The following is a 27,745-nucleotide window of genomic DNA, read 5'->3' on the forward strand; positions in this document are numbered from 1 at the left end:
ATGTTTCATCTCTTGTGGCTTCAAGAGATGTGTTTTCTAAACTTTTACAAATTGTCTCTTTGTGATTGTAATTTGTAATTGTTTTGTGAGTAGTGAACTGTTTATCTTGATTTGAGATAAGCGACTGGACGTAGGATTAATAAGATTCGAACCAAGATAAAATCATTTATGCAAATTTCTCTCAACCTTACTCTCTTTATTTGTTATTATTATTTGTTTAGTAAGTTTAATTGAGTAGAAATTTAAAAGGCACACGTTTGTATTAAAACCCCTCTTAGTTTGTTATCCCACGCTAACCAGTTTGCTACAGCCGCTCTGACATTCACCTCTTCTCTTCTGTAGCGGCGCTCTCATGGTGGCTCCTTCGAAGGAGGTGACAGCGGCACAAGTTGCGTTTTTGGTTCCCTAGAGCCGTTATTGAGAGGCACAATTAAGTTTGCAATTTTGTTCTGGAATATCTATTTGGATTCTTCTTGAAGGTTGCGCAAGAGAAAGATGACGAACTCACAAGATTTACGCGACAAAGATGACTGGTTGGTGTTGCTTGTGACCACGATTTATGGTTTGAAAATGGTAGATGACGAGATCTGTGGAGAACGACTAGAGGAAACCCTAGGATTGAACTTCATTTTTTTCTCTCCTTTTGTGACGACAATGTGAATGAAAAGAGAGTGTAGGAGAAAAAAAAATTGAGATTTAGGGGTTTGACGACAGAGACAAGATACAACAACTACTTAGAAAATAATTTAAAGGACGAAGGATAAAATTGTAATCTCATTTTTCAGACGGGTAACGGGTACCCGCGGGTACGAATAGTATGATACCCGAACTCAAACCGTTAACAAACGAGTATTAGAATACCCGCTACCCGCGGGTACTAACGCGAGGACGAGTTTTTATGTAATTCTTAGGTTTAACTGAGTGCTCAGCTTTCTGGCGTTGGGACACCGCTAGACACTTGATACGATCCTGTCCAAAGACATTGGGTCCAAAAACAACTTTAAAAATAGAAACAAATTGTTTGCAATTAAAATAAAAAAATTACAATTTATTTAATTTCCTAAATTATTCTTCAATTGTGCTCATGATCTTCACGCTCTTTAAATTCTTCTCTTCATGGAAGATTATAAGATTCAAGATTCAAGATTCAAGGAGACGTGTTTTGATCTTTGACATTGTCATATATCCTTTGAATTGCAAATGTTCTTCTTCAAGTTCTTTTCAAATATGTTTCAGGAGATAGTCTTCTATCATACCCTCTTCTTAAAGAGGATCTGTCCTCAAATTCGTACCCCTTAAAGATTCTTTATCATTTTCCCCTGTTTAGAGAGAATTCGACCCAAATTCTAGAAGATCCTACGCACAACCAAAAACATAAATCAAAGAAAAAAATCTAGAATAATCCAAAATAGAAATATATTAAAATGAGATTTGGATCCTTGAAGAGGTCACTATCTTATTATCAAAGATTTGGAGGTCTCCCTCAAGGTGCAAATACCCATCTAAAAATTTCATCAAACAATTTTAAATTAAAGATGCAATGCTCAAAGAAAATGAAAAGAATACTTCCCAAGTAAACAATCAAACTATAAGTATGACTTTGTTTATCCAAATGAATTATCAAAAATAAGTTCTTTAAATTCTAAGCTTGTGTCTTCCTTTTCTATCATCTTGTCTTGTTTCCATTGTTGATGTCATGGTTTCTTGATATACATATTAATTTGTCAGTTCAACACACAAACAAAGATTGTCATTCAAACACCAAAACTCGTGCAAGATCAATGTAAAGAGTTAATTGGGACTACAATTAACATAAAAACACAAAAAAGGAAAAATAAATAATTAATTTCTACGAATCAAATGTAGAAATACACAAATTAAAATAAGAACATAAAAAAATACGAAAATTAAAAAATCAAGGGAATTTTATTTTGTTTTTTTTAATATGAAGGAAAAATAAGATAGAAGAGGTTCAAACCAGAACCTTGCTTTAAATACCAGATGATACGATCCTGTCCAGGAAAAAGTACGATCTTTTTTGAATTTGAATTCTCAAGGAGCACAATAAAAATAAATCAGAGAAGAACACAAAATAAGACAGAGATGGGGACACCACAATCTAGCTGATTGATAAGTAAAGTGAAGATTCGCCACAAAGATGTTAATCTTTAATAAGAATCAGAGTTCTAATCCAAGAACTAAGAATCCTCTCTAAAAAATGCAAACACACATATTATGACTTAAAAGTGTCTACATATGTATTTGGTGCCCCTATATATAGGTACAAATGTTTAAGGCACCTAAGAAACCCTAAAAGAAAGCTCAAAGACATTGAGCCTAAAAATAACTTGAAAAACAGAAACACATTGTTTGTAATTAAAATTAAAAAAAAATACAATTTATTTAATTTTCTAAATTATTCTTCAATTATACTCATGATCTTCACATTCTTTAAATTCCTCTCTTCATTGAAGATTATAAGATTCAAGATTCAAGGAGACATGTTTTTATGTTTGACCTTGTCATATATCCTTTGAATTGCAAATGTTCTTCTTCAAGTTCTTCTCATATATGTTTCAGGAGATAGTCTTCTATCATACCCTCCTTCTTGAAGAGGATTTGTCCTCAAATTCATACTCCTTGAAGATTCTTTATCAGCATTCAGCGCCACACCAGAAGCTTAGAAGCTCTATATTTTTTTTATATGCTCCTAAAACTCATTCCAATGACCCAACTTATATCTTTAACACTAAAATTTGATTTGAAACATGTTATACTTCGAATATGAAATTGGTCCATTACATCAACCTAACTATTCAGAAACACATACAATAAATTTAATATGCTACCAACCAAATTTTGTTGAACTAGTTAACAAAGCATGTCTTAATGACCTAACAACAGGCCTAACTATCATATTTACTCATCCGATCATTACTACAAAGTTTCACTTGTCAAAAGCCCTATTTTTGTACCAAAACTAACATACTGTATTTAGGACTGGGCATAATTAATTGAATTATACTATACTACAGTTAACTATATTTTTAATAAACATTGAACTATTAAATTAACTGTATTGCTTAAGAGTTCAGTTTTAAAAAACTGAATTTATATCAATTAATTAATAACTAAACTTAACATCTAATCATGTCTCTGGTTATCTGTCTTTTCTCTATACTGCGAGTTCTACTGTTAATGTGGGTACTGATCATATATTAGACCAAAAATGACGCAACTCTCTAGTGCAAGTTCTTCAAGAAGTAATTCATAAAACAAAAACTTTTAAATTAACAATATTTTATAATACTTTTTATAACATTTCCTTTACCATTTCAACTAACATTTCTATTGCTCAGTGTATTTTTTTACCAACTTTTATAAAGCTTATATATATATATATATATATATATATATATATATATATATATATATATATATATATATATATATATATATATATATATATATATATATATATATATATATATAAATACAATATTTTATTGGATAATGATTATTTAATCAAAATTAAAATTTCACATCAATCATGTAAAAATTATCTACAAACTGGATGACCATTATGAAAACCAAAACTCAAATTTGAATATAAAACATTAGTGTCAAATAATCCATGTTTATCTGTATTTTATATAGTTTATTATTCATAAACTTACTTGACTGATGATTTTTGTTTTCAAGATTAGCATAACAACTTGGACATTTTAGCACTTAAAACCCATTAATCTTTCTCTTTCTCCCGGTCTGTAACGTCTGCAATGGAGCTATGCAGCAAAATCGAATTAAACAAGTAGTAAAGAGATAGGGGAATAGTGTCTATTAAAGCAAAAAAAACAAGTTTCCAGTTAACTTTACAAACTGCACTGAAAACATTACGAGTTCAGTTTTTCTAACATGAACTAGATAATAACATAAATAGTTTTTGGTTAAAATAGATTAGTTTTTCTTAGTATAAAATAATTTAGTTAACTATAGTTTAGTATAGTTAAGTTATTTTTGTCAGCCCTAACTGTATTCCCTTTTTACTACGTTATATCCCACAACAATTTTATACCTCCTTAAACCTCAAAACTGTAGCCTTAAAGATTTATACAATTACATATTCTAACCTACATTCATACTCCTTAACACTAAATTAAATAAATTATTAGTTTGTCTACTATAGCCGGGCAACCGACCGTTCGAGGGGAGTGTCATCCGCACCACCAACAGGTAATCCAGTGATCACGAGCCAGGTAAGATGGATGTCATTAATGGCCAGTTAATATATTTAATGATCATATCAAAGGCAAATATATGGTATTTATGGGTGATTGGCAGATTATATTGCACAAATATATTGTATTAATGAATAAGTAATATAATTAATGGGCTGGACAATTATGAGGCCAATAAATACAATATTAATGTTCAGGTAAAATCATCTTATTCCAAATTACGATCAGAATACACAAGGGGCAGTTTTTTCTGACTTGAGCGTCGGTGTGTATTTTCTGCAGGACCACCCCTGGCCAGGAGGATAACTTAAACACTGGACGAACGGATTGGCATAGTGAAGGTCATATCTGCAGGCAGAAGAGGATAGGATTGAAGACGGACAACCTCAGACCCCAATTAAACCGAAACAGTTTGCTTTATCTGGGTTGGGAAAGCTCAAGCAACTTTAGAAAGCAACTATTCGTGCCTCAGTTTAAAAAAACTTTATTTACACCTACAATATGTGAAATTTTGATTCAAGTAGACCATTATAATCAATGATCATTAAAGAACACACAGAAACGCTAGGATTATACATACAATCAGATAATCTTCTCACATGCATGAAAAAAGTTCAACTTAAAAAAAGAGTAGAAACTAACTTACTCTTTTTAGAAAACCAATCGAATGAAGTTGAAGATATCAGCGTCATGATCTCCTATATACTTCTTGATTGGCAAAGAAAAGACTAAAGAGTTAGAAAGTTTAGAGAGAAGGAAGAGGAAATCTAGAAAGGGAGTTATAGGAAGATGATAAGTGTTTTAGATAATGAGACGTATTTAAGAAATTTTATATTATTAAATCATTTTAACATTAAAATATTTGGTCTCATTATTTTAAAACACCTGTAAATTTTAATACTCCATTTTATAAGTTCTCACATGATTCATAACAAAGATTATTTTAAAAATTAATAATTTATAATTTAGAAAATAATATTTAACTTAATTAATATAATGATTAATTATTTTTTTAAAATTAGTTGTTATTAGCTATTTTCTTGTAATAAAGTTTTGTTATATTTTTTCCTTTTATATTCATTTGATTATATAATATAAATATACACATGTACATGTAATTGTATGATTTTATTCAACTTTAAAATTGCATTTTTTTTATGATATACATTTTATATATATTAAATCTAATAAATATATTATATTTAATAAAAATTCGAACAAATAATACTAAAATATTCATTTAATGAACATTGAAATTAACAATACCAAATACTCATTTACTAAATATTATGATTAATAATAAATATTGAAATTAATAATACAATAATCTATTTAATGAATATGCTAAATTTTTTTTCACACAAAAGCTTTAACAATTGTCTATATGTAATAAATTATTTCTATTTATGTAATAAATTTGATGTTAAAAATGAAATGGTGTTGGAAATTATTTATTTATTTAACATGATTTCGACTGTTAAACAATATATGCTTATTATTGTTGTTTTTAGTACAAATATTATTTATGATTTTTGTTTTTAATACATTTACCAAAATTTGAACGTTCTAAATACATCACGTTTTAGTTCGTCTATGTAATTTAATGATATTTTTTTTCCTAATAACTTCTTTGATTAGTCATTTGAATTTGAAAATTTGTAGAAAAAACAAAAAAGAATATAAATATTACTCATAAAATGCCAACATTCATATTAGAGACGAAAATGGATCGGTTCGGACACGGATAATGTCTACTCTAATCCGACCTGTAAAATTAAATTTTGATTGGTAACCCGCTGCTACTTATGCGAGATCCGCTTAAAAAATATCCACATATATCTTAAAACCTGCAAGTACCCGCAATACCCGCAAATATTTAACAATTATATTTTTTTAGAATAAAATTTAAATAAAATTACAAAAAATATATAATATAATATAAATTAAATTAAATATAAATTAAATTTAACATAATAAAATATAAATTAATTTTATTTTTAATTAAATTTAATTTAAAAAACATAAATTAATTTATTATTATTATTTTTACTGGTAAAGAGTATCTGCATATTGAATAGTACAATACTCGTACCTAATCCGTTTAGAAATGATATTAGAATAATCGCTACCCGTTATCCATATGTAATAAATATTTGTCAATAATAATTATTCACCGTAAATTTTATAGGCGGATAATGAATTTTTTTGTCATCCCTACTTAATAAGATTTCTATTGATATCAAAATTAAAGTAAGAAATACTCATTAGATTAAATAACCTTTTCTTTACCATTAATATTTTTGGTGATTTTTGGTCGTTAGTTCTTTTCATTTTAATAGACTTTTAGGAAGAAATATCTAGAACGTAAAAACCATTACTAAATTAAATCAAAATGTGATGTACTTTTCAAATTTTAGCTAACATACTAAAGGAAAAAAAACAAAAAAAAAATGTAAAAAAATTTATATAAAGAACGAAAACATGCGAAAACCGAAACTTTATGAAACGGAAATAAACCTATTATATGAAACCAATCCATCTTTTTAATTGTAGTACTAAAAAGGAAAATTATTATTTTTTCTAATAGAATTAAAGTTAATTAAATTTGATTAGATCCAATTATTATAAGAAAATTTAATTTTCCACCTCTTTTGAAAATATATATAAAATACAGACAAGATAAATAGATTATGTGTATAATACATTTATTAAGTTTACAATGAAAATGGATAAGTACAAAAGTCATAAATATATTCATCTCATGAGAATGGTGATATGAGTGTTGGGAATTCAAGTATGAATGTAAGTCTCACATTGGATACAAATGAAATAGAACATTATATAAAGATGAAAAACCCGCCTTAAGGTTTTGGATAAAGAGTGGTGTCAATCCTTATATGGTTGGATTCAAATTTTATTGGTGTTTGTGTCTTTTCGGTGAACCTCATCTTTGATAACCCGACATGAGTTATAAAATTCTAGTTTTTCAAAAATAAAAGAAAAATATATTTTAACACATATAATTTTTTTATATTCATTTAACATTATTATTATTATTATTTTAAAAATTACACAAGTTTATTTTTTTATGATATTGTGTGTCACTGCATCCTTATTTAAAATAAAGTCAATTTTTTTGTTTATAATTAAAAATAAATTTAATGTAGTAATACTTAGCAATTAATATTTTCATTAATATTTGTAATAAAGTTATGATAAGTAGATTGAGAAGTGGTACAGATATGATATTTAGTAACATTTTAAAATGATAATGATTACGATGGTTTTTCTTATAATCCGATTAGGATGATAATCTAATCCGAAATTACCTTTCATTGACACATGAAAAAAAATAAATAAATAAGAGTCTATAAAAGATGAATGATATCTTATCAAGTTTGTTTTTGAATTTTGATGCAATGGGGCAAAACCTTGATGAAACTCACACCATTTCTTGCTTTGATTTCCTTTCATTTCAGTCTCTACCAAAAGTCAAATCTTTGAAAGAGAAATTCAAACACTATTTTTCTTCTTTATTTCGTCGATCTCCTAAGACCTCCACCAACCATACTCAGGTTCTGTTTCTTCCTGCTACTTTTATTAATCTGCATTTCTTCTGTTTAAATTGTTCATTCGGAGATAAATATAAATATTGTTTGGAATTTGTATTGGGATGCCTACTCATATCGGTTTTGTGTTTCTAGATTAGTAAATGATTTTAGAGAGAGCAATGTGATTGGCATGAAAAAAAATTACAATGAGGTTGATGTTTGTAAAAAAATTTTAATTCTGTCCTTTGATTTTAAGTTGTCTCAATTAAATTCTTAATTTTGAAAATGTGATATAATTTAACTCTGTTAATATACATCTGATGACGTTAACTCAATGTCACATGTTATAGTGATTTTTAAAAAAAATTATTTAAAAAAATTGTCACATGTCAAATGAAGATTTTGTCATGTGGTAGAGTTAGTTTGACATGACAATTTTAATCTAGTCATTTTATTTAATTGATCTAACCTTAATCTTTTAATTTCATCACTTTCCAAATTAAAACTAAATTTAACTTTTATATAAATATATAATGATATTTTCAAATACTAATATTAAATGATATATTAAAAATAATTAATGTTAATAATGATAATATTAAATTTATATTTTACATTGAACTTTATTTAAATTTTATTTTAAATATTTATATATTAATAATTTCTATACAAATGTTAGAGTTTGTTTAAAAATAAAAATATTATAAATTGAAATATAAAATTTTAAAATAGTTTTATAAAAACTTAAAATACTTAATCTTATTAAAAATATTTTTAACAATATTAAGTTCATCTAAATTTATATTTTACATTGAACTTTATTTAAATTGAATTAGTTGGCCTATTTTGTTACCTTATGTTATAATTATTTTAATGATGTTTTTATTAATATTTTTACTAAGATTAGGTTTAATTAAATTAATATTTTAAATTCAATTTTATTTAAATTTTAAATAAATTTATTTTAAATTGTTATAAAATTATTTTAAAATTTTATATTTGTACTTATAATATTGATATTTTTAAACTAACTATAACATTTGCATAAAATTTATTAATATATAATATAAATTTAATATTATAAAAAGTATTTAATATAAATATCAGTTTTAATGAAAATATCATTTTATATATATATATATATATATATATATATATATATATATATAAGTTAAATTTTTGTTTTAATTTAGAAAGAGATGAAATTGCTTCAATTTAAAAAAAAATAAGACTAAAGTAAAATCAAATTTAAATAAAAGAACTAAATTGATAAATTTTGACATGACATTTTTTTCAATAATAACATGTACCATTGTCACGTTACACTATTTTTATTAGGTGACAGATATTCATTTGACACGTGAGAAGTTTTTTAAAAAAAAAAATTAAAAATTCAAAAAAGTTATGTACGTGACATTAAGGTAACGTGATAAGTTATATATTAATCGAAAGGGTCAAATTATATTACATTTTGAAAATTGAGGACTCATTTAAAACAATTTAAAACAAGAAGACTGAATTGACATCGTCGAGAGTTTAAAAAATAGGAAAATTTATTATTTTTATTAATTTAATTAAAAAAATAGGGTTATTAGAATCTAACATTATGATATTTTAGATGTTATAACATGAAAGAAATTTGAATCAACCCGTATTGTCGTTTTTAAATGTGAGTTAATTCGATTTGAATTGAAAAAAATTTAGATTTTTGAAATATTGGTAAAACCGAACCTACATGTTGAAGAGTAGGAGTAAGAAGAATTTCAAATTCTTGCTTAAAATTTGAAATTTGTATAATTTAAAATTTCTTTTATAAATTCTAAAATTTATGTCAAAAGAAATTATCAAAAAGTTATATTTTGTTACCAAACATTTCAAATTATCTACTAAAAGAACTATCCCATAAAAAGTTATCAACCTAACTCATTAGAAAGAAAGATAGAATGATGAGTGGTCAAAGCTTCAATTGCAGTTCTTGCATGCCCTCTTCACAACTTTCATTCATTTGGAAATTAGGTTAGCTGCATCACCACCTTTTTTTTTCCCTGTTAACATTTTATTTTGTATTAAGTATATCTATTTGACACGATTTATATATAATAGTTTAAGATATTTTATCGATTTTTATTAATAAAGTATTTAATATATGAAGTAATAATATTTTTATAATAATAATAAATTATAAATTATAATTTGTAATTTATGAATTCTAAAAAGGATGGCGAGAAAGATGAGGCCTCAAGAAAGAGCAGAAGCAGTTCTCAAGTTTCAGAAGAATTCCATGAACACCATTCTCCAGAAACTCCCAATTTCGATAATCATTCTACTTTCATTTCTCCTCAGTTGAATCAATTTTTTGACTCCTGCCTCCCTAATACAACAAAAGGCTGTCAGAGGGTTCTACTTTACAGGTAATTAATTTTCTCCTTTTTAGTTTAATAATTTCATTTAAAATTATAATTCATTTATATATAAAACTTTAGTATAAGTTTTTTCTTTAAAGTTTAAAAGTAAATAAATATATATTTTTTTTAATTTGATTGTGTTAATTTTTTGAATGTGTCAAGCGACATTCATGTTTATGTTTGAGTAGTTTATAGTTTGATACATTTTAATTTGAAAAACCATTTAATACATAAAGTAATTAACATTATTGAATTAAGAGAATCATATTCATCCACTTCTAAAAATATAAAAAAAAAACGAATTTTAATTTTACATCCAAATTTAAGAATTAAAACATATTTAACATTTGAAATATGGATTTAACATGAGTTGTTTGAACGAAGGGCAGTTCCATGAAACATGGCATATCACTTAGAACACTTCTTCGCAACAGTGCTAAACTTTCTGGTCCTGCTTTGCTGGTATGTCAATCTTTTATGAGCTGAATGATGCTGTTCATTCGCTCACTGCAGATTAATGTATTGTTCTGTTATTGTATTTGCCAAAACATTTAGATTGTTGGAGATAGAAAAGGAGCAGTGTTTGGTGGGCTGGTAGATTGTCCCTTGCAACCTACTTTCAAGAGAAAATATCAAGTACCATAATCTTTTCTTTTTCTTCAGTTATTGCTAACATCGTTACATATAGTCATTTTGTTCTGTTTCTGTGGTTACAGGGGACAAATCAAACTTTTGTATTTACAACTGTATATGGTCAACCAAGGCTTTTTCGACCTACTGGTAAGACTTCTTACAAGTAACATCATTCGTTTTTATTTAATTAAGTTTATATATATAACAAAAATATAAGTTCTTACAAGTTGATATGATGGTTGTAGGTGTGAACAGGTATTATTACTTATGTTTGAATGATTTGGTTGCATTTGGTGGTGGTGGAAGTTCTGCTTTATGCTTAGATGAAGATTTGTAAGTACTTTATTAGTGTTACTTAAGTAATTTATTAACGTTCTAAGTAGCACTAATTGAATCTCTGTGCTCGATTGAAAAGGTTAACTGGAACCAGTGGACCGTGTGATACATTTGGAAACATGTGTTTGGCTCATACATCAGAATTTGAATTGAAGAACGTTGAGGTAAATGCTTACTTCAGAAGTTGATGTTGATGTGATTAACTTATTATTTGTCTTTAGGCCTATGATTACCATTGGATTTAATATATGTTTTAATCTTAATGCAATTATTGTATACTAATATGGCATTAAACTAAGAAATATCTTATAAAATTAGTTTGTGCTAAAATGGTGAATAAGAGAGGAGGCTGCAATGAGAAATGTTGGATAAAACAAGGTCAGAACAATTCAATTTTTAACTAAGAATTACTATTAAAAAAAAGAGAGAAAATGTTAAACAAAACCTTACCCTCATTGTTTTCTATGAAATTTGGCTTTTAATTATCCAATGATGTGTCATTGTTCTATGCTATTATTTTATTTCTAAAAAAAATGTTAAACATCCTTATATATTATGATATTTCAGTTAAGCTTACATCTTTAAATAAATGTTTTATTTCCTTGATTATTTTTTTCTATTACCATAACTATGATTTGCTATTTTTACACAATTTCTTTTATGTGCAGTTGTGGGGTTTCAGATATACTTCTCCTTACCTTAGTCAACATTAAGATGAGCACAATGAAGTCCTTAAGCAGTGAGATATTAAAAAGAACAGATTGCAATCGCAATATCATTGTTTAATGGTTGGATGGTTTTACTTTTAATTAGACCATAGAAATGTCAATATAGATCCTCTTTGTGTGGATTGAAGTTAAACAACCAAAAAAAATAATATGCTTGTTGGTAATATAGAACATTTCTAGTATAATTACACATAATAAAAATTAGTTTTGGTATATTCTTGTGACAGTATTACAAAACACAAGTAATCATATTATTTAATAGGAGTAAATACAGAAAACAAATATGAAGTTATGCATAAGTTATAAATTTTCTTTTGAAAAGAACAATTTATTTTGAAATGTGTGTTATAGTAAGGATAAGAGGGAGTAGCAAATAATTCTTGAGTATTGAAAAGAAATTTGATTCTTTTCATATATTAAAATTAATTTATATGTAAGTTAATTTGTGTAAATTCTTTCCATATAATTTATCGTATAGTTTCGAAACCTAATTATATTATACATTAAGTTATATGTAATACAGTTTAAAAAATATGACAGTCAATTTAAACTTGTTATGTAAAGATGTATAAATAAATTTTCACTTGTTAACAATTACTTTGTATTTAGTATTTATTTTAAACCAAAAATGACTTTCCATTAATGATTGAGAAAGATGCGAAATCATTTAATTCTAGTTTACAAAAGATGAAAAGACGTCTGAATTTATTTAGACAAAAAATAAATACAAAATTTACATGAAAAATAAAAAATGAGTTTAATTATTTAAGCTTGAGTAGAAAGCTTTGAACCAGTTATGTTCTTCAAATTATTGTGTTGCAAGATTAATTTATCTTGCAATTGTTGAAATGGAATAATTCTTATATTATTTTTAATTTAGTTGAAACTTCCTTAGCTGAGTTCCATAACTAATATTTAAAAAAGGCTTTTAATTTTATATTTGTTTGGTCTGAGTGACATTTGAAATTATTAGAACTGTTCATCCTTCATTGTTTGTGCAATCAGAGTGAACGACTCTGATTTGCAAATTAATCACTTTTTTTTTAAATGTAAGAAATTCTCATGGTTTCTAGATTCTGACAACTTGAGGTAATGAAGAAAATGGTGAAAAGGGGCTGTGAATTTCAAAGACACCAGAAATCATATAGGACAGCTATCGTGGATAATATTTGAAAAAGCACTGTACCAAATTAGTATTACTACAAATCTTCAATGAATAAGTTGGCAAACAGAAATGGTTGACGACTAACACAACGATCTGTCTCATCCATCGGTAAGAAATATTTAAATAGACTACAATGAACTTCAGGCAGCAGACAATATACGTTTCAGACATCCCATCAGTCTAATCGATGGTCTTTTAATCTTTTACATTACTTAAATGACAAAAAAAGAGTTTTGCTCAACATGAATTTTCATAACTAGTCTACTAGAAGTTGATGTCTATTGCCTTTTTTTTTAATAATGTCTAATAAATCAAGAAAAGCACCCCGAATAAGAATAGTTACAACCATATAAATTTCCGATGAAATGGCCGACAAATCAGTTATCTCACTAATTTAACAGTTTACGTTACAAAATTATCTACGGACAACATAAGCTTCGAGGTTTTGAAGACAAGGCAAATATTGCAGCTTCTGTCACTTAGGTTAGCAGCCATGATCAAAGGCATAATAATGTTGCTGCAGAAAGCCTGAAAGTACATTTGCTCCATCCCTCTCATACACCATTGTGTGTGAGAACCAAGACCAAATAATCAAAGAAACCACTACCTTCATTAACTTCTCCAATCCATGATTCTGACCAAGCACCAAATGGCAGCAACAGTCACTCCAAAACAGCATTTTGGCCTGTACAACTGACGCATTTTATGACTCAGTGGGAGCATCTTCGCCAGGCAAGCCAAATATTCGAAGATTCCGGTCCATTGATCCAACAGCTATGTATTTAGAGTCTGCACCAAATTTTACACACGTGGCCTTACCTGGGAAGAAAAAGTTCGATTGCCGTCTTAGTAACTGAAGAAATAAGAAACTCTCAAACCCTGAAGGAATTATAAACAATGGGGGAAAAGATACAAAACCTGTTCCGGATAAATCAGGGAAGGTTTTAATACAGTTCCATTCAGATTTCACATTTGCAACTTGGTAAATCCTACATAAATTAACAGGAACTGGTAATCAATTTCAGGTTAAATCTAATGAAAGAAGGTACTGACAAAATAACAGGCTTCAGTTGAGGATATTTTTTCTGTAACGTTCAGAAAGTCACCAAACCAAGTACTAGACATTTTTCTTCACCTTATATCCGAGCCAGCAATTGCAAGGTAGGATCCACTGTGGTCGAACTCCACTGCAAAATACAGAATTACATGAAGGCATTTTGAAATAGGTATAACTTTACAAGTACAGAAATAGGTTACATAAGGTCATCGACAACTGAAGATGTATACCAGAGTTTGTTGGTGTTTCCGAATCATATGGAGCAAAATTCCTAAAGTTCTTCAATTTCCGTAGATCCCAAAGCTTAACACCATCGTGAGCAGCAGTCTGCCGAATTTAAGAGTACAATAAGAATACTGTACAGACAATCGTATCATGTTTTTACAGTTAACAATTTCTCACATACCGCAAGGAAGTATCCGTTCTCAGAAAAAGAAATGGCAGTTACTGGACCAGCATGTCCATCGAACCTAGCAACATTTGCCTACAACCAATGAAAGAAGGTATCAACACAGATAACAGTAAATACTAAAATTTAAATTCAAACAAAGTAAAAGAAAAATTGTTTACCTGGCTTTTTACATCCCAAATCTTAACAAGAGATTCTGTGGTACCAGTTCCAAGGATGAGACCATCAGGATGGAAAGCGGCTGATGTGTAGCCTTCAGAAGAACCTGAAGAGTCGAAAACCTACACAACACCATATTACAATAATCTGAATCAGAACTTATATACATTCAGACTGAACAAAAAGGTAAAAATCTAATACTTAGAAAGGATGAGTTTTAAAGAAACTAAAAATTATTTACATTCTCCAGAACCCTCTTATAAGCACTAAATTAACTTTCACATTCTGACAAGAAAAAAGTGCTCTACTAAAAGAAGATTTATGTGCACGCATAGTTCTTATGGACCGTATTACATAAAAAAAGGAGACCAAACCTGAGTCAAACATGTCCCTGAAGAAAGTTCATAAAAACACCAAGAGCCATCAAGTGAAGCAGTCACAAAATAATTATTGGTAGCATGGACAGTGACAGCTTGCACCTGAAAAATTGAAAAAGCAAATCATCCTTGCATCACATGTAGAGCATAAACAGGACAGGCATAATTGAAAGGAATTGGGAGAAGCCTTATTTAAAAACAGCAATCTTAAAAGGCATGCAATTTCATGGTTCTATATAAGCAAAATTTATAATGCTGAGTGGATATTATGTTTCAAGCTGGACAACATCAGATTACAAAATGATAAATCAACTGAAAAGTAGAACTGCAGTTATAAGCATTACATTAAAGCAGTAGGAACACCGAAATCTAATGATAAAGAATATCAAAACCTAGCAGTCAAGAGTTTCAAATAGCTGAATGGTTGTTAGGATATTTACAATATTGCAATTATGGGAAATATGCAGGGCATATAGGTACAGAAAGAATAGAGATTGTGAGTAATATTTTCTTGGGCATAAAATACCATATGAAGTGAAGGGCATCATACAAGCGATAAACATTAGCCCTTATATGTAGTAGTACTAAATTCTCTAGATATGAAAACAAATACAATGACCAAACTGAATTTTGGACGGCAACAAGCTACACTGCATCTAGGTAGGATCAGAGACAAAAGGAGCCTATCAACAAAAAGATACGGTACAAGAGAGCCAATCAATGAAAAAAAAAGGACAAATTGGCAAACCTTTGAAAAAGAAAAAAAAAACGGCCCATTAGTGAAAAATAAATAACTGAAGCAGACAAAATGCATAAATTTGGTGGAAATTGGGTTCCATGAACTTCACACAAAATGGAGAAACTATTTTCAAGGTGGAATAAAAAATGTTTTATTAGAGAAATGGGGGGATACTGAAGACCATTAGGTCAGCCCCGGAGGTTTTGATACCACGTTCAAATCATAGTTTAGGCAAAGAAACTGTGATTTTAGAGCCGAAGTGTTCAATTTTACTCGTATAAAATAGAAAAGTGGATGGATTTGACAGATGAATCTGAAGATAATTCAGATTCCAATTCCATTACTTGAGAGGATGGAAAATCTATAAACAAACATCTTACCAGGGTCAGTAAGGATGCCGTTGCTAGGGTACAACTGATTCTTAAACAAAAGATCAGCAGGGGAATGGTAATTTTTATATTAGATCTGCAGGAATGTCGGTGTCCTATCCTATGCCTGTTTTTTAGTATTGATGATACAAGAATAAATTAGCTGAAAATGAATATTCTACCGTGATTATTTGTGATATAGATGAAGCACAAATCATGGGAAATGGCTTCCGCTGAAATTAATGGAACACTCACCACTCACATCCAAATATTCAATGACTGTCCTATGACTGTTTATGTGGTCAAATCAAACTGGACTAGGGAAGTTATCTATGGTGAAATTTCCAAAATCCAAATCCAAGATGAAGCACAAATCATGGGAAATGGCTTCCGCTGAAATTAATGGAACACCCACCACTCACATCCAAATATCCTATGATTGTTTATGTGGTCAAATCAAACTGGACTAGGGGAGTTATCTATGCTGAAATTTCCAAAATCTAAATCCAACCAAAGTAGGAAGTATACACAGAATGCATTGCAGAGACTTGCAGCAACTGTGAATTACAGAGCAACACGGTAAGAAACTAAATAAGGTGCTATCTCTATTATGTTTCTAAGCAGAAAGATTATAGAAGGTTAGGCAATCAGGAAGTAAAACATTTGGAGGTGATTATTTGAGGACATTCTAACTTGGTTCTGATTGCGGAGTTGTGTTTTTGAAGAATTTCTACAATCTTTCAAACATTTTACACTAACTTATTTCCCGTTCAGCAAAAAATTCATATTAAGCCATATCATCAAACATGGAAAGTTATTGATTCGTGTAAAAAAAATAGTCCAATCCTATAAATAACCTTAGACTCCACCAAATCTATCAAAACAACTATCACACAGCAAAGACCATGGCATCTGCCCATGGGTAATATTTAATACCATGTCAGCAAACTAATCACCAAAAAATGTGAAATAAGTATAACATTGAAGAGGAATTGGGACTAAATTATTTAGAAACACCTAATAATGCCAATCCATAAGCTTTTACAATAAAAATTGAGCCACTCAGAATCAAGTAAACACCATGCCCCAAACACTTGATGATATTGTTAACCTAAAACTCATCTTGAGTAAGAAACTCGTAGGCCTGCTTCAATTTCATAAATAAATAAAAAATCAAAATTTAGATCTTCAAAAGTTAGGAGGGTATTCGACATAAATACTACAAAAGCAAAAAGAGAATGATTTTATACACGATATAACTGATTCTGATATAATATGGTGACATTAATTCTATTTACCTCAGCTGTATGATCCTTTAAGATGTGCCTGCAGCTATAGTTACCATCATCTGACCCTTGCCACAGACGAACTGTCTGCAATATAAAATAAAAACATTGGGCACTGGAAAATGCAAAGTAGAAACAGCTAGCAGATTAGAGAAAACTTCACCTAACTAAGTAGCATTTGGAATTTGATAACACTAAGTTGAAATAATCACATTACTGACTAAACTCTCTACTACGAGAAACCTAGTCTGAAACTTCCGATCCGATCAAACTCGTAAAAAGTTACCCTTCAAAAATCAGTCTAGCAACATACTACACACTTTAAATTTCTAAGTTCTTTGGATTTCACATTCACAAATAAACCATTATCTGTTGGCCAAGTAAAAAGAATAATCATTATGAGAACAATTAGTGTAGCAATGCATGGATGGAACATTATTGTGATGTTATACTATGTCAGCACTTAGGCAGAGAGGGTTATCAAGGCCCATTTGGAACAGCTCATTTGGACTTTTCTTATGACAAGTCGACTAGACTAAGTGTTCTTGACAGCATATGACATGTTCATTTGATTTTTTGTTCACCTTATCATTTCAACAATCTAGCCAGAATAACTTATGAGAACAGCCAACAAGCTTATATAAAAACAGTATAACCCTATTACCCTTTTGATGAAAAAAAAAAAAAAGCAACTTATATGCAAGTGCTTACACTATTATTTGAACATATTCATCCAAAAAGACCCCAAATAAAACACTTCCAACTTCCAAGCAATTAATAGTAGAGGATCACCCTTTACCTTATCTGCTGAACCAGTTAAGATTGATTCACCCTGAGCTACAAACTTTACACTGGTCACCTACCAAAAACACCCACAATCAGCAAAAAAATTAAAGAAAAGATAACTCCAGCAATTCCAACTGAAATAAAACCTTTTTGGAGTGACCACTTAGTGTAGATAATATCTGTCCTGAAGATCGGTCAAAAATAACAGCATTTGTATCAATACCTCCAGTTGCAATTAAGTCCTGTCAACAGAGAATAGGGTGATCCTGGATTACCTCCCATTAGTTTTCAAGGGAAAAAAAATCAAAGAGCCTTCTTGTATGCTTCTATTCTATAAAGTTTAAAAACCATACCTTAGAACAATGGATATCAAGGGATATAATGCCTTGTTTGTTTGTTTTGTGAAAGGGATGACTAGATATCTGGGTATATGACTCCAGAGCTTCAATAGGAGCCAAAGTGGCAGGAATCTGAAACAAACCAAATCCAATGAAACAAATGCAAACATTATCTACATATTAAAAGCACTAAAGAAATAATTGAAATATGCCACAAAAATTTATATGCACACGTGTATATTACAATTTTAGGATGCAAATCAAAGCAATCAACATGGAATATTACAAGTTAAACAAAATCCAACAAGTAAAAAAGGTTAAACAGCAGAAATGAACCCAGTATGGAGAAAAAGGAAGGTAGTAACAGCAATGGAAACATGTGAAAACGTCAATGTACTTGTATTATCACCAAGAATACCTGTCTCTTCTTTCTCTGCTGGGAGAGAGCAGCATTGCAATCAGTTAGCTCAGAAATTACGCTAGAAGATATTCCAGGATGAATTTTCTTTGCACCAGGAGCCAGATCCTCATCCTCAGCAGCTAAATGCGAAAAAGATAATTCAGATAAACAATCAAAACAACAAAAAGAGAAATAATAGCCGCTAGGTAAAAATGTCCCTAATAAAGTGCCAAATGTAAGCTTTTTAAACACTTTCATCTATAACAACAATGAAGTAAGCAGTTGCTGTATGAGAGTTTAATCAAACTCAGACTAAAATGTAGTCTGCAGAATTGCAATATATAGAAGAAAGAAAAAGATATCATAATGTCGAAACCTCTTTTTCCATTGCTCAGAACAGGGGCATTTGCAGTTGGAGCATTTAGTGCAGAAACAGGGTACTGCCTTTCTGCTTGCGCAAGTAAGGACCTAGCTTCATCTCGTTCCTTTTTAAGTCTAGCAATCACTCGGCATGCAGCATCATGCTACAGATTAAAACAAATATAAATAATGGCAACTGAGGTACTGGAAAATATAGTAAAGCTAATAATATAATCCTGTAAAAGAAAATTGAGAATCTAAAAGAATCAAGAAACATGAAAACTTTGGAGATAGTATAACACAAGGCTGAGAAATGCAATGCAGAACTATAAAAGGACAATTGTTATATTAATAACTTTGTTGCTCTTACCTGGTAGAGAGCATGACTAAGCTCTTGCCTTGCCGTGTGCAATTGTTGCTCCAATGCAAAATTAGATAACATCAACCCATCCCATTCCTACAAATTAGGCAAACCAAATCATCCTTTGTAGATGCCTATATAATTGTTTTCTTCAAACAGAAACAAGACTATACATGCCTAAGCATGCCTAAACATTTATACAGAAAACTTTTTAACAGAAACCATCACTTAAGTCGCAATCCAATAATGCAGTGCAAATAATGTTTGAGAAAAAATGCAGCAGACTATTTCAAGTAAAATGTACCAAAAATCATAAAGAATACTTCATAGCCTAAATTCCATACATTTTGGAACATTCCAAGCATGCCAGGGATGCTAGCTGCCTGGACAGGTCTGGGCTTCACTATCTGCACAAATGATCCTGATTTGATCAGTACACTGCAAGGGAACTCTTGAAAAGTAAAGCACAACAGTAACGTAGAGGGCTTAGTCTTAGTACAAAATCCACACTCAATATTGGAAGAATACAACTGAAACCATTACCACCATACCTTCCCTGTCTTGATTGGTACAATGTCATCCATAGTAAGTGGTTCGCCAGTAATTGGACACTTGCCATAATCCTACACAGTATTTTATTAACAATGTTCATAGCATGAAATCTCATAATGAATAATATAACCTCCTATATACCAGCTTAGAGAAAAAAAATACAACATATTATCAAATTAAGTACCACCGCAACACCCAGCACATAGCAAACGCAGACACCACAACCACTATAACCAATTGTCTTCTGATTTAAAATCACTTCCCTTTGTTATCAATTAGACAAACACAAACAACAAAGCAAACAATCAATTATGCAATGCTTCAAAATCTTCCAAATCAGAAGTCATATGAAAGAACTACTACAAAACAATACTTTAGATTGTATTCTTTCACAACTCCATTTCTGACACGAGAGGGAGAGGTATTTTTCTTCAAAAACTAAATCAAGACGGAATCTAAATCCAGTCACAGAGCCAAGAAACTAGTTCAAATTTGCCTTCACTAACTTATAAAAAGTGTAATTTCTTCCTCCTTTCTCAATGATCAATTAAAACATTTTTTCGGCTACTCTTCAGTCAGCTTTCTTTTTATCATTCTTCAGTAAACTAAAGAACAAAAAATGAACACGCATATATTTACAGAGAGAGAAGCTTATAAAGAACACAAATAAATACATGGGAACTAAAGAAGGGTTACCGAAATGTGTCGCTCGATCAAACGCTTCTCGAAGAGAAGACCAGAGTTCCTGGACACGACGGGCTCTTCCGGAACTTCGCCGGAGACTGCAAACATAGGGAAAACGACGACGTAAGGTCAGATCAGCGAAAAAGAAACCAATTTCACCAAAACAAAAAATAAATAATAGAATGAGAGAGTGAGTGTGAGTGCGGAATCGGAATCATAAGAGAAGAAGAAGTTACTGGAACAATTCATGGTTGGGGGCGAGGGATAAAGAACGCGAGAGTTAGGGTTTTGGGTTTTTTTGAGCTGTGGGAGTGTGTTTGTGTATGAGAGAGAGAGAAGGAAACTGGAGTGACCCAAAGGAAGCGAACCACAGCAAATGATTCAGAGAGAAAGACTCGTTGTTTGGTTTATCTTTTATTACAAGTGGATATGATATCTACCCGGCCCGGCCCAATACCCGGATCATTTATACTATTCGGATACGGATCCAGTTGTTTTAAAATTTTGATGGAAGGTTTAAAGGAAAAGTGTTTTTAGTTTGTATAAGAAACTATTTTTTATTAGTCATCTGATTTCTTGGTTTGGGGGCATATGTGTCATTCTAGTAATGTTATTAAACTCATTGGATTGGATCCTACGGTACAAAACAATTGGGCTGAAAACTATTGTTCTGATTCAAAATGCATGTATGAAAACTATAATTAGAAACCCTTCAACTCCACATACATTTTAAGATCTTACACAATGAAAATGTATTTATAGATAATGTATTCTAGAATTTTAGATCACACACTTTAGAATCCATTTCTAAATTTGGAAATACGTTTTTGATTGCATAATCTATAATTCGATTATGAAATCTGAAATACATTTATGAATTATAAAATTAAATAATGTGGAATACGTTTTTGAATTATGTAATTCAAAATGTTTTTAACTTCAAAATAATTTAAAATTTTCTTGCAACTATGTGCAAAAAGAAAGTATAGGGTGCTAAAAGAACGAGTTTTATACATAAAAAATACACTTTAGTGTAATTCAATTTAAACAAATTATTTGGAGTAATTATGGAGGTCCAGAAAGAAAATATGGGGTGGGGTGCTAAAAGAATGAGTCTTCATTTTGTTACATAAAAATTGCCCTTTACATAAAGTAAACTTGTGTGAGTGAACTTTGATAATTTTGTTACACCACATGCTACAATGCTAATAAGGAAAAGTTTGAAACCCAACGCTAGACAAAATTTTGATTAAGGACTAAAAACAAAAATCTAAAAAAGTTTAGGGGAAAAAATAAGTTAAACCCTTAATGCTAGATGTGTGGTATAGAGTATATGAAAGGAAAGGTCACACATAGATGAATGGTTTTATCTCTTCCATAAAATAATTAAAAAAATATAGTTTCTTTAGCATTACTTATAGTATTGCATAATGTGTCTCCATCTTGTAAGACCCATGAAAAATATTTAAATTAATAGTAACAATTTTATTACTAGTAGTAATAAATTTCTTTGTTAATGGAAAATATAATAAGTTTATGTAAAAATAAAATGTGGAAAGCTAAATAAGAAATTTTGATAGCTTAATTGGTAGAAAATTGTGGTGATTTCAAGAACATGGGTTCAAACTCTTTTTTATCGTTTTGTTTAAAAAAAATTAAAATATTGATAGTGGATAAAGCATCCCAAGTTTGAAGGCATTATTGAGAGATCCAATATATCAAGTGGTGATTAAAATATTAATATAATAAAATAATATTAAAAGTAAAATTTTTGGACTATAAATAGCCATGAGAGGGGATGTTATTCTGCACAAAGAGAGGAAGAATCAAGTGAGAAATAGAGAAGAAAAAGTTAGGAAGAAATTTTTAGTTGCAAAAAGAGTAGAGGTTCTTGAAGGTTTTCGGAGAAATAAATTCTGAGCAAGAGATTAAGTCTGGAATAGAGGTAGGGGAGCTAACCTTTCTAAGCTTTTATATTATGATTTAGTATTGTTTTATTACTATTCATGTCTTGAAATTCTGTGTGAATATTGTTAATGAAAAACATATGTACTGTATATCTATCTATATTGAATTTCTGTGTTAATATTATATGTTGTTGTTTTGAATCTGTAAATAAGAAATTTGTTAAAACTAGTTGAGGAACACTTTGGCTAAGGAAAGACTTGGTACTTAAGTGGTCCATTGTGACGCACCTTTCTTTCCTCGAAGTCTACTCGACCAGTTTTTAACTTAAATCTTGTTGAACAAATTATGTACTGTTAAATTATTGTGCAATATATCTTGTTGGAATGAAAATTTCTGATGAATTCATGTTATTGTGGTAGATATGAAATTATGAATTATAATTGTGATGGTAGGATAGAGGAATCTTAAAAATCGGAGTTGTTACATCCCTGATCATAGAGCAGCCCTGGTCAAATCCAGTAAGTTGTGACTAGTCATATGTACTGGCATTTATGGTGAGTTTGATTCGTCAAACATTTGATTCTTCTCCGGTGACTATTTATGGTGATATTTTAGTATTGTTAATTTATTTTGTGATATATTCATTTTGTATGATTTCCACGATGATTGTATTTTATTATATTGGATTTGACTTTATGCATCTGAACATGATATGAGTATTATGGGGAGATTTTGTAATGGTATAATATGAGTTGGGGAATGTGAGCATGGTATGAGTCTCGTGGAGAGATTCTGTAATGATATGGTATTTGTGTATATGTTGATGTTGAGGGTCCTGTCGTTGGATATTATCCTGATACTCTAATAATCATCCAATCTCAAGTAGAGAAGGATGAATTATGTAGTGAGAGGGGCAGGAGGTCCTGGTCTATGTGCCGGTTTTGTACATAGTGTTGAGGACTAACCTTGTGAATGGTATGGAGTATTTTAAAAGTGTATTTGTAAGAAGAAGTAAAAGTCATCACAAGTGCATAACCTCCCGTGACCGCTCATCAACGTATCATCGGAGTGAGTGTCTATTATGTATTGTGGAATGAGTGTGTATTGAGTATTGTGGAACGAGTGTCTATTAAGTATTGTGGGATGAGTGTTTATTGGGTATTGTGGGACGAGTGTCTATTAGGAATTGTGGTATGATGGGATGAGTATCTATGGTGTGATGGTATGAGAGTGTCTGACATAATTATTATATGATGTTTGTTGAATGTATCAAAGTAATTATGCATGTTTTATAAATGATTTGTTGCATGTTAGCTCACCCTACTTGTTTGTGTTTGTGTATGTGCGATGATCGTATAATTCGTTATACGGGAGCAGATGAAGGAATGTCGTCTGATCTAGTGCCAATGAAGAAAGAGATAGAAGAATAAATTAAAAGAATCTGAGTTATATGTATGAGTTTGTAATTGAAATTTGAGTTTAAAATATATATATATATATATATATATATATATATATATATATATATATATATATATATATATATATATATGGGGTTTGCTAACGCGCGTACGCCTGTTTTTCAGTTGGTACATTTTAGCAATGTGTACCGGATTTTAGTAGACAAAAATATCCTTATATACCATGGATTCTAAGGTTAAGGGTATTTTAATAATTTTCATTCTCAAAACTTAAAAAAAAAAAAAGAAACCCCCCAAACCCTTACTCACCTCTCTCATTCCTCTCAACCCTTTCTCTTTCATCTTTCTCCCACCAATCTTTTCTCTATCATCTCTACTGTAGTCCCAATTGAAAAAAAACATCCTACTGTAGCCCCAATTGAAAAAATCAGAAACACCCTATTGTAGTCCCAATTGAAAAAATTAGAAACACTTGCCGTCAAACAATCTTACAAAAAAATGATTTTATAATGAGTTTTGATCTTATAATTTTTGTCTTATCTAATTTTATCCAATTTTCACAAACATAAAGGAATTGGTAATTGACCTCGAAAAGATCAGAAATATTTGTTGTTAAACAATTTCTTACAAAAAATGATTTTATAATGAGTTTTTATTTTATAATTTTTGTCTTATGTAATTTTTTCTAATTTTCACCAGCATAATGACATCAGAAGAATTGGTAATTGGCCTGGAAAAAATCAGAAACACTCGTTGTTAAACAATTTCTTACAAAAAATGACTTTATAATGAGTTTCATTTTATAATTTTTGTCGTATATAATTTTATCTAAAGGAATTGGTAATTGGCCTGGAGGGTTTTTTTAGAGATGATGATTCAATATATGCAGATGATGAAATTAGAGAAATTAGTGAAGATGGTGAAATTGAAGAGATCTTGAATGAACCTTTGCCTGAAGGTGAATATGTCAATGACTCAACTCTTTACAAAGGCAAATTGTTTAAAGACAAGTGCTTCTGATCTTTTCAATTGGGGCTACAGTAGGGATGACAGAGAAAATGTTGGAGTGAGAGAGATGAAAGAGAAAGGGTTGAGAGGAATGAGAGAGGTGAGTAAGGGTTTGGGGGTTTCTTTTTTTTTAAAAAAAATTTTGAGAATTAAAATTATTAAAATACCCTTAACCTTAAAACTTAGAATCCATGGTATATAAGGATATTTTTGTCTACTAAAATCCGGTACACATTGCTAAAATGTACCAACTGAAAAACAGGCGTACGCGCGTTAGCAAACCCCTATATATATATTTATATATATATAAACTATGAATTTTCAAGTGTGAGATTATGGGATTTACATATCTATTAATAACTTTTTATAAAAAAATAAATAAAACAAAATTTAAAAGTATAAGAATGTATATGCTTTTTTTACACAAAAAAAATATTTGATATTTGTACCTTGTGGCATAAATGCTATATAATTTATAGAATTTACTTTTCAGATACATGTACAATATTTCAAGAACATTAATATAAATGATACAGAAAGTTTATTCTTTTATCTCAGTTTTAAAAGATTTGTCAAAATAAAAGCATTAAAATATGTCATATTCTTATGTTCACAAATTGTATGAGAAATGGTGTTTTATCCATAATAAAATGCATAACTTTTTTTATGATAGTTAAAGTTAAACACGTCATATAAAAATAATACTTTTTATGACAAATTTAATATTAACTGTTATAAAAAATGTATTTTTCTTTAACATTTATTTTCCTACTTGTATAAATACCCTTCATATAACCCAAACATCATATTTATTTTAAATAAAATCTTAACAATTTGGTGTATAAAAAATTACAAGTTTTACTAAAGGTTAAAATGTTAAACTTGATACAAAATTGTTAACTAATTTTAACATGTTCATTTACAATAAATACTTTAAAGAAAATGAAACCTTTTATAGTAGTTCATTCTTTAAGGGAAATAAATCACTAATATATACCTAATCAAATATTTAGATGAAATTAACAATTAAATATTTAACATATTTAAATTAATTCTACATTTCCCTCTCATAAGTCACTCATGTTAGTGAATATAATTGAATGCATGTGTTTCATCAAATAATTCACACTCGTAACTTTTTAATTGATGTGAGTACTATAAGGTAAATACAAATATTAAAATATAATAATTCATATATTGCAATTGAACAGTAGAAAGATGATGATTTACATTTGCTGTGATATATTATAGCTTATTTCCAGACGGTAAGCCTTGTCCCAATAACGTTAAATGAGTTCCTATTACTCTGAAAAGTTAACATGTTCAAATTGTATTAATTATGAAATAAAATAATACAAGAAAAAAAAGTAATAAAAAATTTTGTGTTTAGAACCGTTCTAATTGTCAAATTATTAATTTACTGTGAAACGAACACAAGATAACAAGAAATAATTGAGGAATAATTACTATCAGTTGTCAATAACTCTACAAATAAAATAATATTAGTAAAAAATAAAATTTACATAGATGTACATTAATTTATAAAATCTATAAACGTATTTATGCAAGTAAGGTGCTAAGTATACGTTTTTTTCTCCATTTTGAAATGTCTATATTACATACGTTTGCATCTTAAGGGTTTTATTTCTAACACTATGAATGGCAACAAAGTATAATAAGAATCTATATATGTAAACGGTTGAGATCAAGTATGATAAAATGTGTTTTTGATAATGAATTGCATTAATGTTCTTTCTTAGATGTTTAGATTGTGTTTTTAATGATAAACTTAGTTAATGATCGTTCTTAAAGTGTTTAAATTGTTAGATTAGGTTAAAGTTATGATAAAGTAGGTGTTGTATAAAATAGTAAAATTGCATAAATTTTGTATAGGCTTCTGTCTTAATCGATTAAGTATAGCTAATAATCAGTTAAAGTGAGTAAGAGACAAATATCAGAAGTACTCTTTGTTTTAATTGATTAAGAAATTAACTTAATCGATTAAAATAGTGAGAAGAGCCTAGTCGATTATGTAAATAACACAATCGATTAAAATGTATCAGTTGTGCATCTAGGCTATATATATGTGCTCTAACTCATTTTCAGAAACGAAAAACATACTCAGAGCTTTTAATTGTGAAACAAGAACATTCTTTGAGAGGTCTTGGAGTATTCTTGGAGAAGCCAAACCTCAATTGGGAAAATTTAAGTTGCAAGACTTCAAGAGTGAAAGAAAAGACTAAGGAAGGATCTGAATTCTGGTTTCTTTGTAGTATCAACACTAGATGTGTATCGGGTTTTGTTTTTTCTAGAATTCTTTGTGAAATGTGTTTACCTTTGCTAAGTAAACAAGGTTCCTATTGTGAGTGTGTGTAGCATCACCCTTAAGTGTGTGTTCTTGATTCCTAGTGTGAGTGTGTGTAGTCTCACCCTTAGGATTTTTGTGTTCTTTAATATTGATTCTTGTTATTAGTGG

At 29.4% G+C, this 27,745-nt stretch overlaps 2 protein-coding genes across 3 annotated transcripts; one reads left to right on the forward strand and one right to left on the reverse strand.

The window, feature by feature from the left end:
* The first annotated feature begins 7,653 nt into the window (after window positions 1-7,653).
* LOC124837054 (uncharacterized) lies at window positions 7,654-12,064 on the forward strand. The gene is made up of 8 exons (XM_047312336.2): window positions 7,654-7,813; window positions 10,007-10,200; window positions 10,584-10,656; window positions 10,750-10,830; window positions 10,911-10,974; window positions 11,073-11,160; window positions 11,243-11,327; window positions 11,832-12,064. The coding sequence occupies exons 1-8, from the start codon at window positions 7,658-7,660 to the stop codon at window positions 11,874-11,876; spliced, it is 786 nt and encodes a 261-aa protein (XP_047168292.2). The 5' UTR covers window positions 7,654-7,657; the 3' UTR covers window positions 11,877-12,064.
* Window positions 12,065-13,150: 1,086 nt separating this feature from the next.
* On the reverse strand, window positions 13,151-21,329 carry MAC3B (MOS4-associated complex 3B). 2 transcript variants are annotated; one of them, XM_047312321.2, is made up of 18 exons: window positions 21,169-21,328; window positions 20,945-21,030; window positions 20,248-20,319; window positions 20,041-20,103; window positions 19,706-19,792; window positions 19,352-19,499; window positions 18,994-19,115; window positions 18,591-18,707; window positions 18,384-18,479; window positions 18,251-18,310; window positions 17,464-17,538; window positions 15,056-15,160; window positions 14,684-14,803; window positions 14,520-14,597; window positions 14,344-14,440; window positions 14,192-14,243; window positions 13,975-14,045; window positions 13,151-13,875 (listed from the first exon to the last, which is right to left on the reverse strand). In XM_047312321.2, exons 1-18 carry the CDS (start codon window positions 21,179-21,181, stop codon window positions 13,760-13,762), a joined length of 1,578 nt encoding a protein of 525 aa, XP_047168277.1. In that variant the 5' UTR covers window positions 21,182-21,328; the 3' UTR covers window positions 13,151-13,759. The 2 variants fall into 2 exon arrangements, with proteins under 2 accessions (XP_047168277.1, XP_087952850.1); XM_088096724.1 differs by having other exon boundaries at window positions 13,151-14,045; window positions 21,169-21,329.
* Window positions 21,330-27,745: the final 6,416 nt, after the last annotated feature.

Source organism: Vigna umbellata, chromosome 8, assembly GCF_029865625.1.
Source record: "Vigna umbellata cultivar VRB3 chromosome 8, Vumbellata_1.0, whole genome shotgun sequence".
Classification (NCBI taxonomy): domain Eukaryota; kingdom Viridiplantae; phylum Streptophyta; class Magnoliopsida; order Fabales; family Fabaceae; genus Vigna; species Vigna umbellata.

What these genes read in the sequence shown, in the direction of transcription:
- LOC124837054 (XM_047312336.2), top strand. Translation starts at nt 7,658, where the DNA reads ATGGGGCAAAACCTTGATGAAACTCACACCATTTCTTGCTTTGATTTC. An exon ending in TTTCTGGTCCTGCTTTGCTG is followed by an intron (nt 10,657 to 10,749) that starts GTATGTCAATCT and finishes CAAAACATTTAG; the next exon opens with ATTGTTGGAGATAGAAAAGG. An exon ending in AAGGCTTTTTCGACCTACTG is followed by an intron (nt 10,975 to 11,072) that starts GTAAGACTTCTT and finishes TGATGGTTGTAG; the next exon opens with GTGTGAACAGGTATTATTAC.
- MAC3B (XM_088096724.1), bottom strand. An exon ending in AGAACGGATACTTCCTTGCG is followed by an intron (nt 14,441 to 14,519) that starts GTATGTGAGAAA and finishes TAAATTCGGCAG; the next exon opens with ACTGCTGCTCACGATGGTGT. An exon ending in ATTGCTGGCTCGGATATAAG is followed by an intron (nt 14,046 to 14,191) that starts GTGAAGAAAAAT and finishes TAATTTATGTAG; the next exon opens with GATTTACCAAGTTGCAAATG.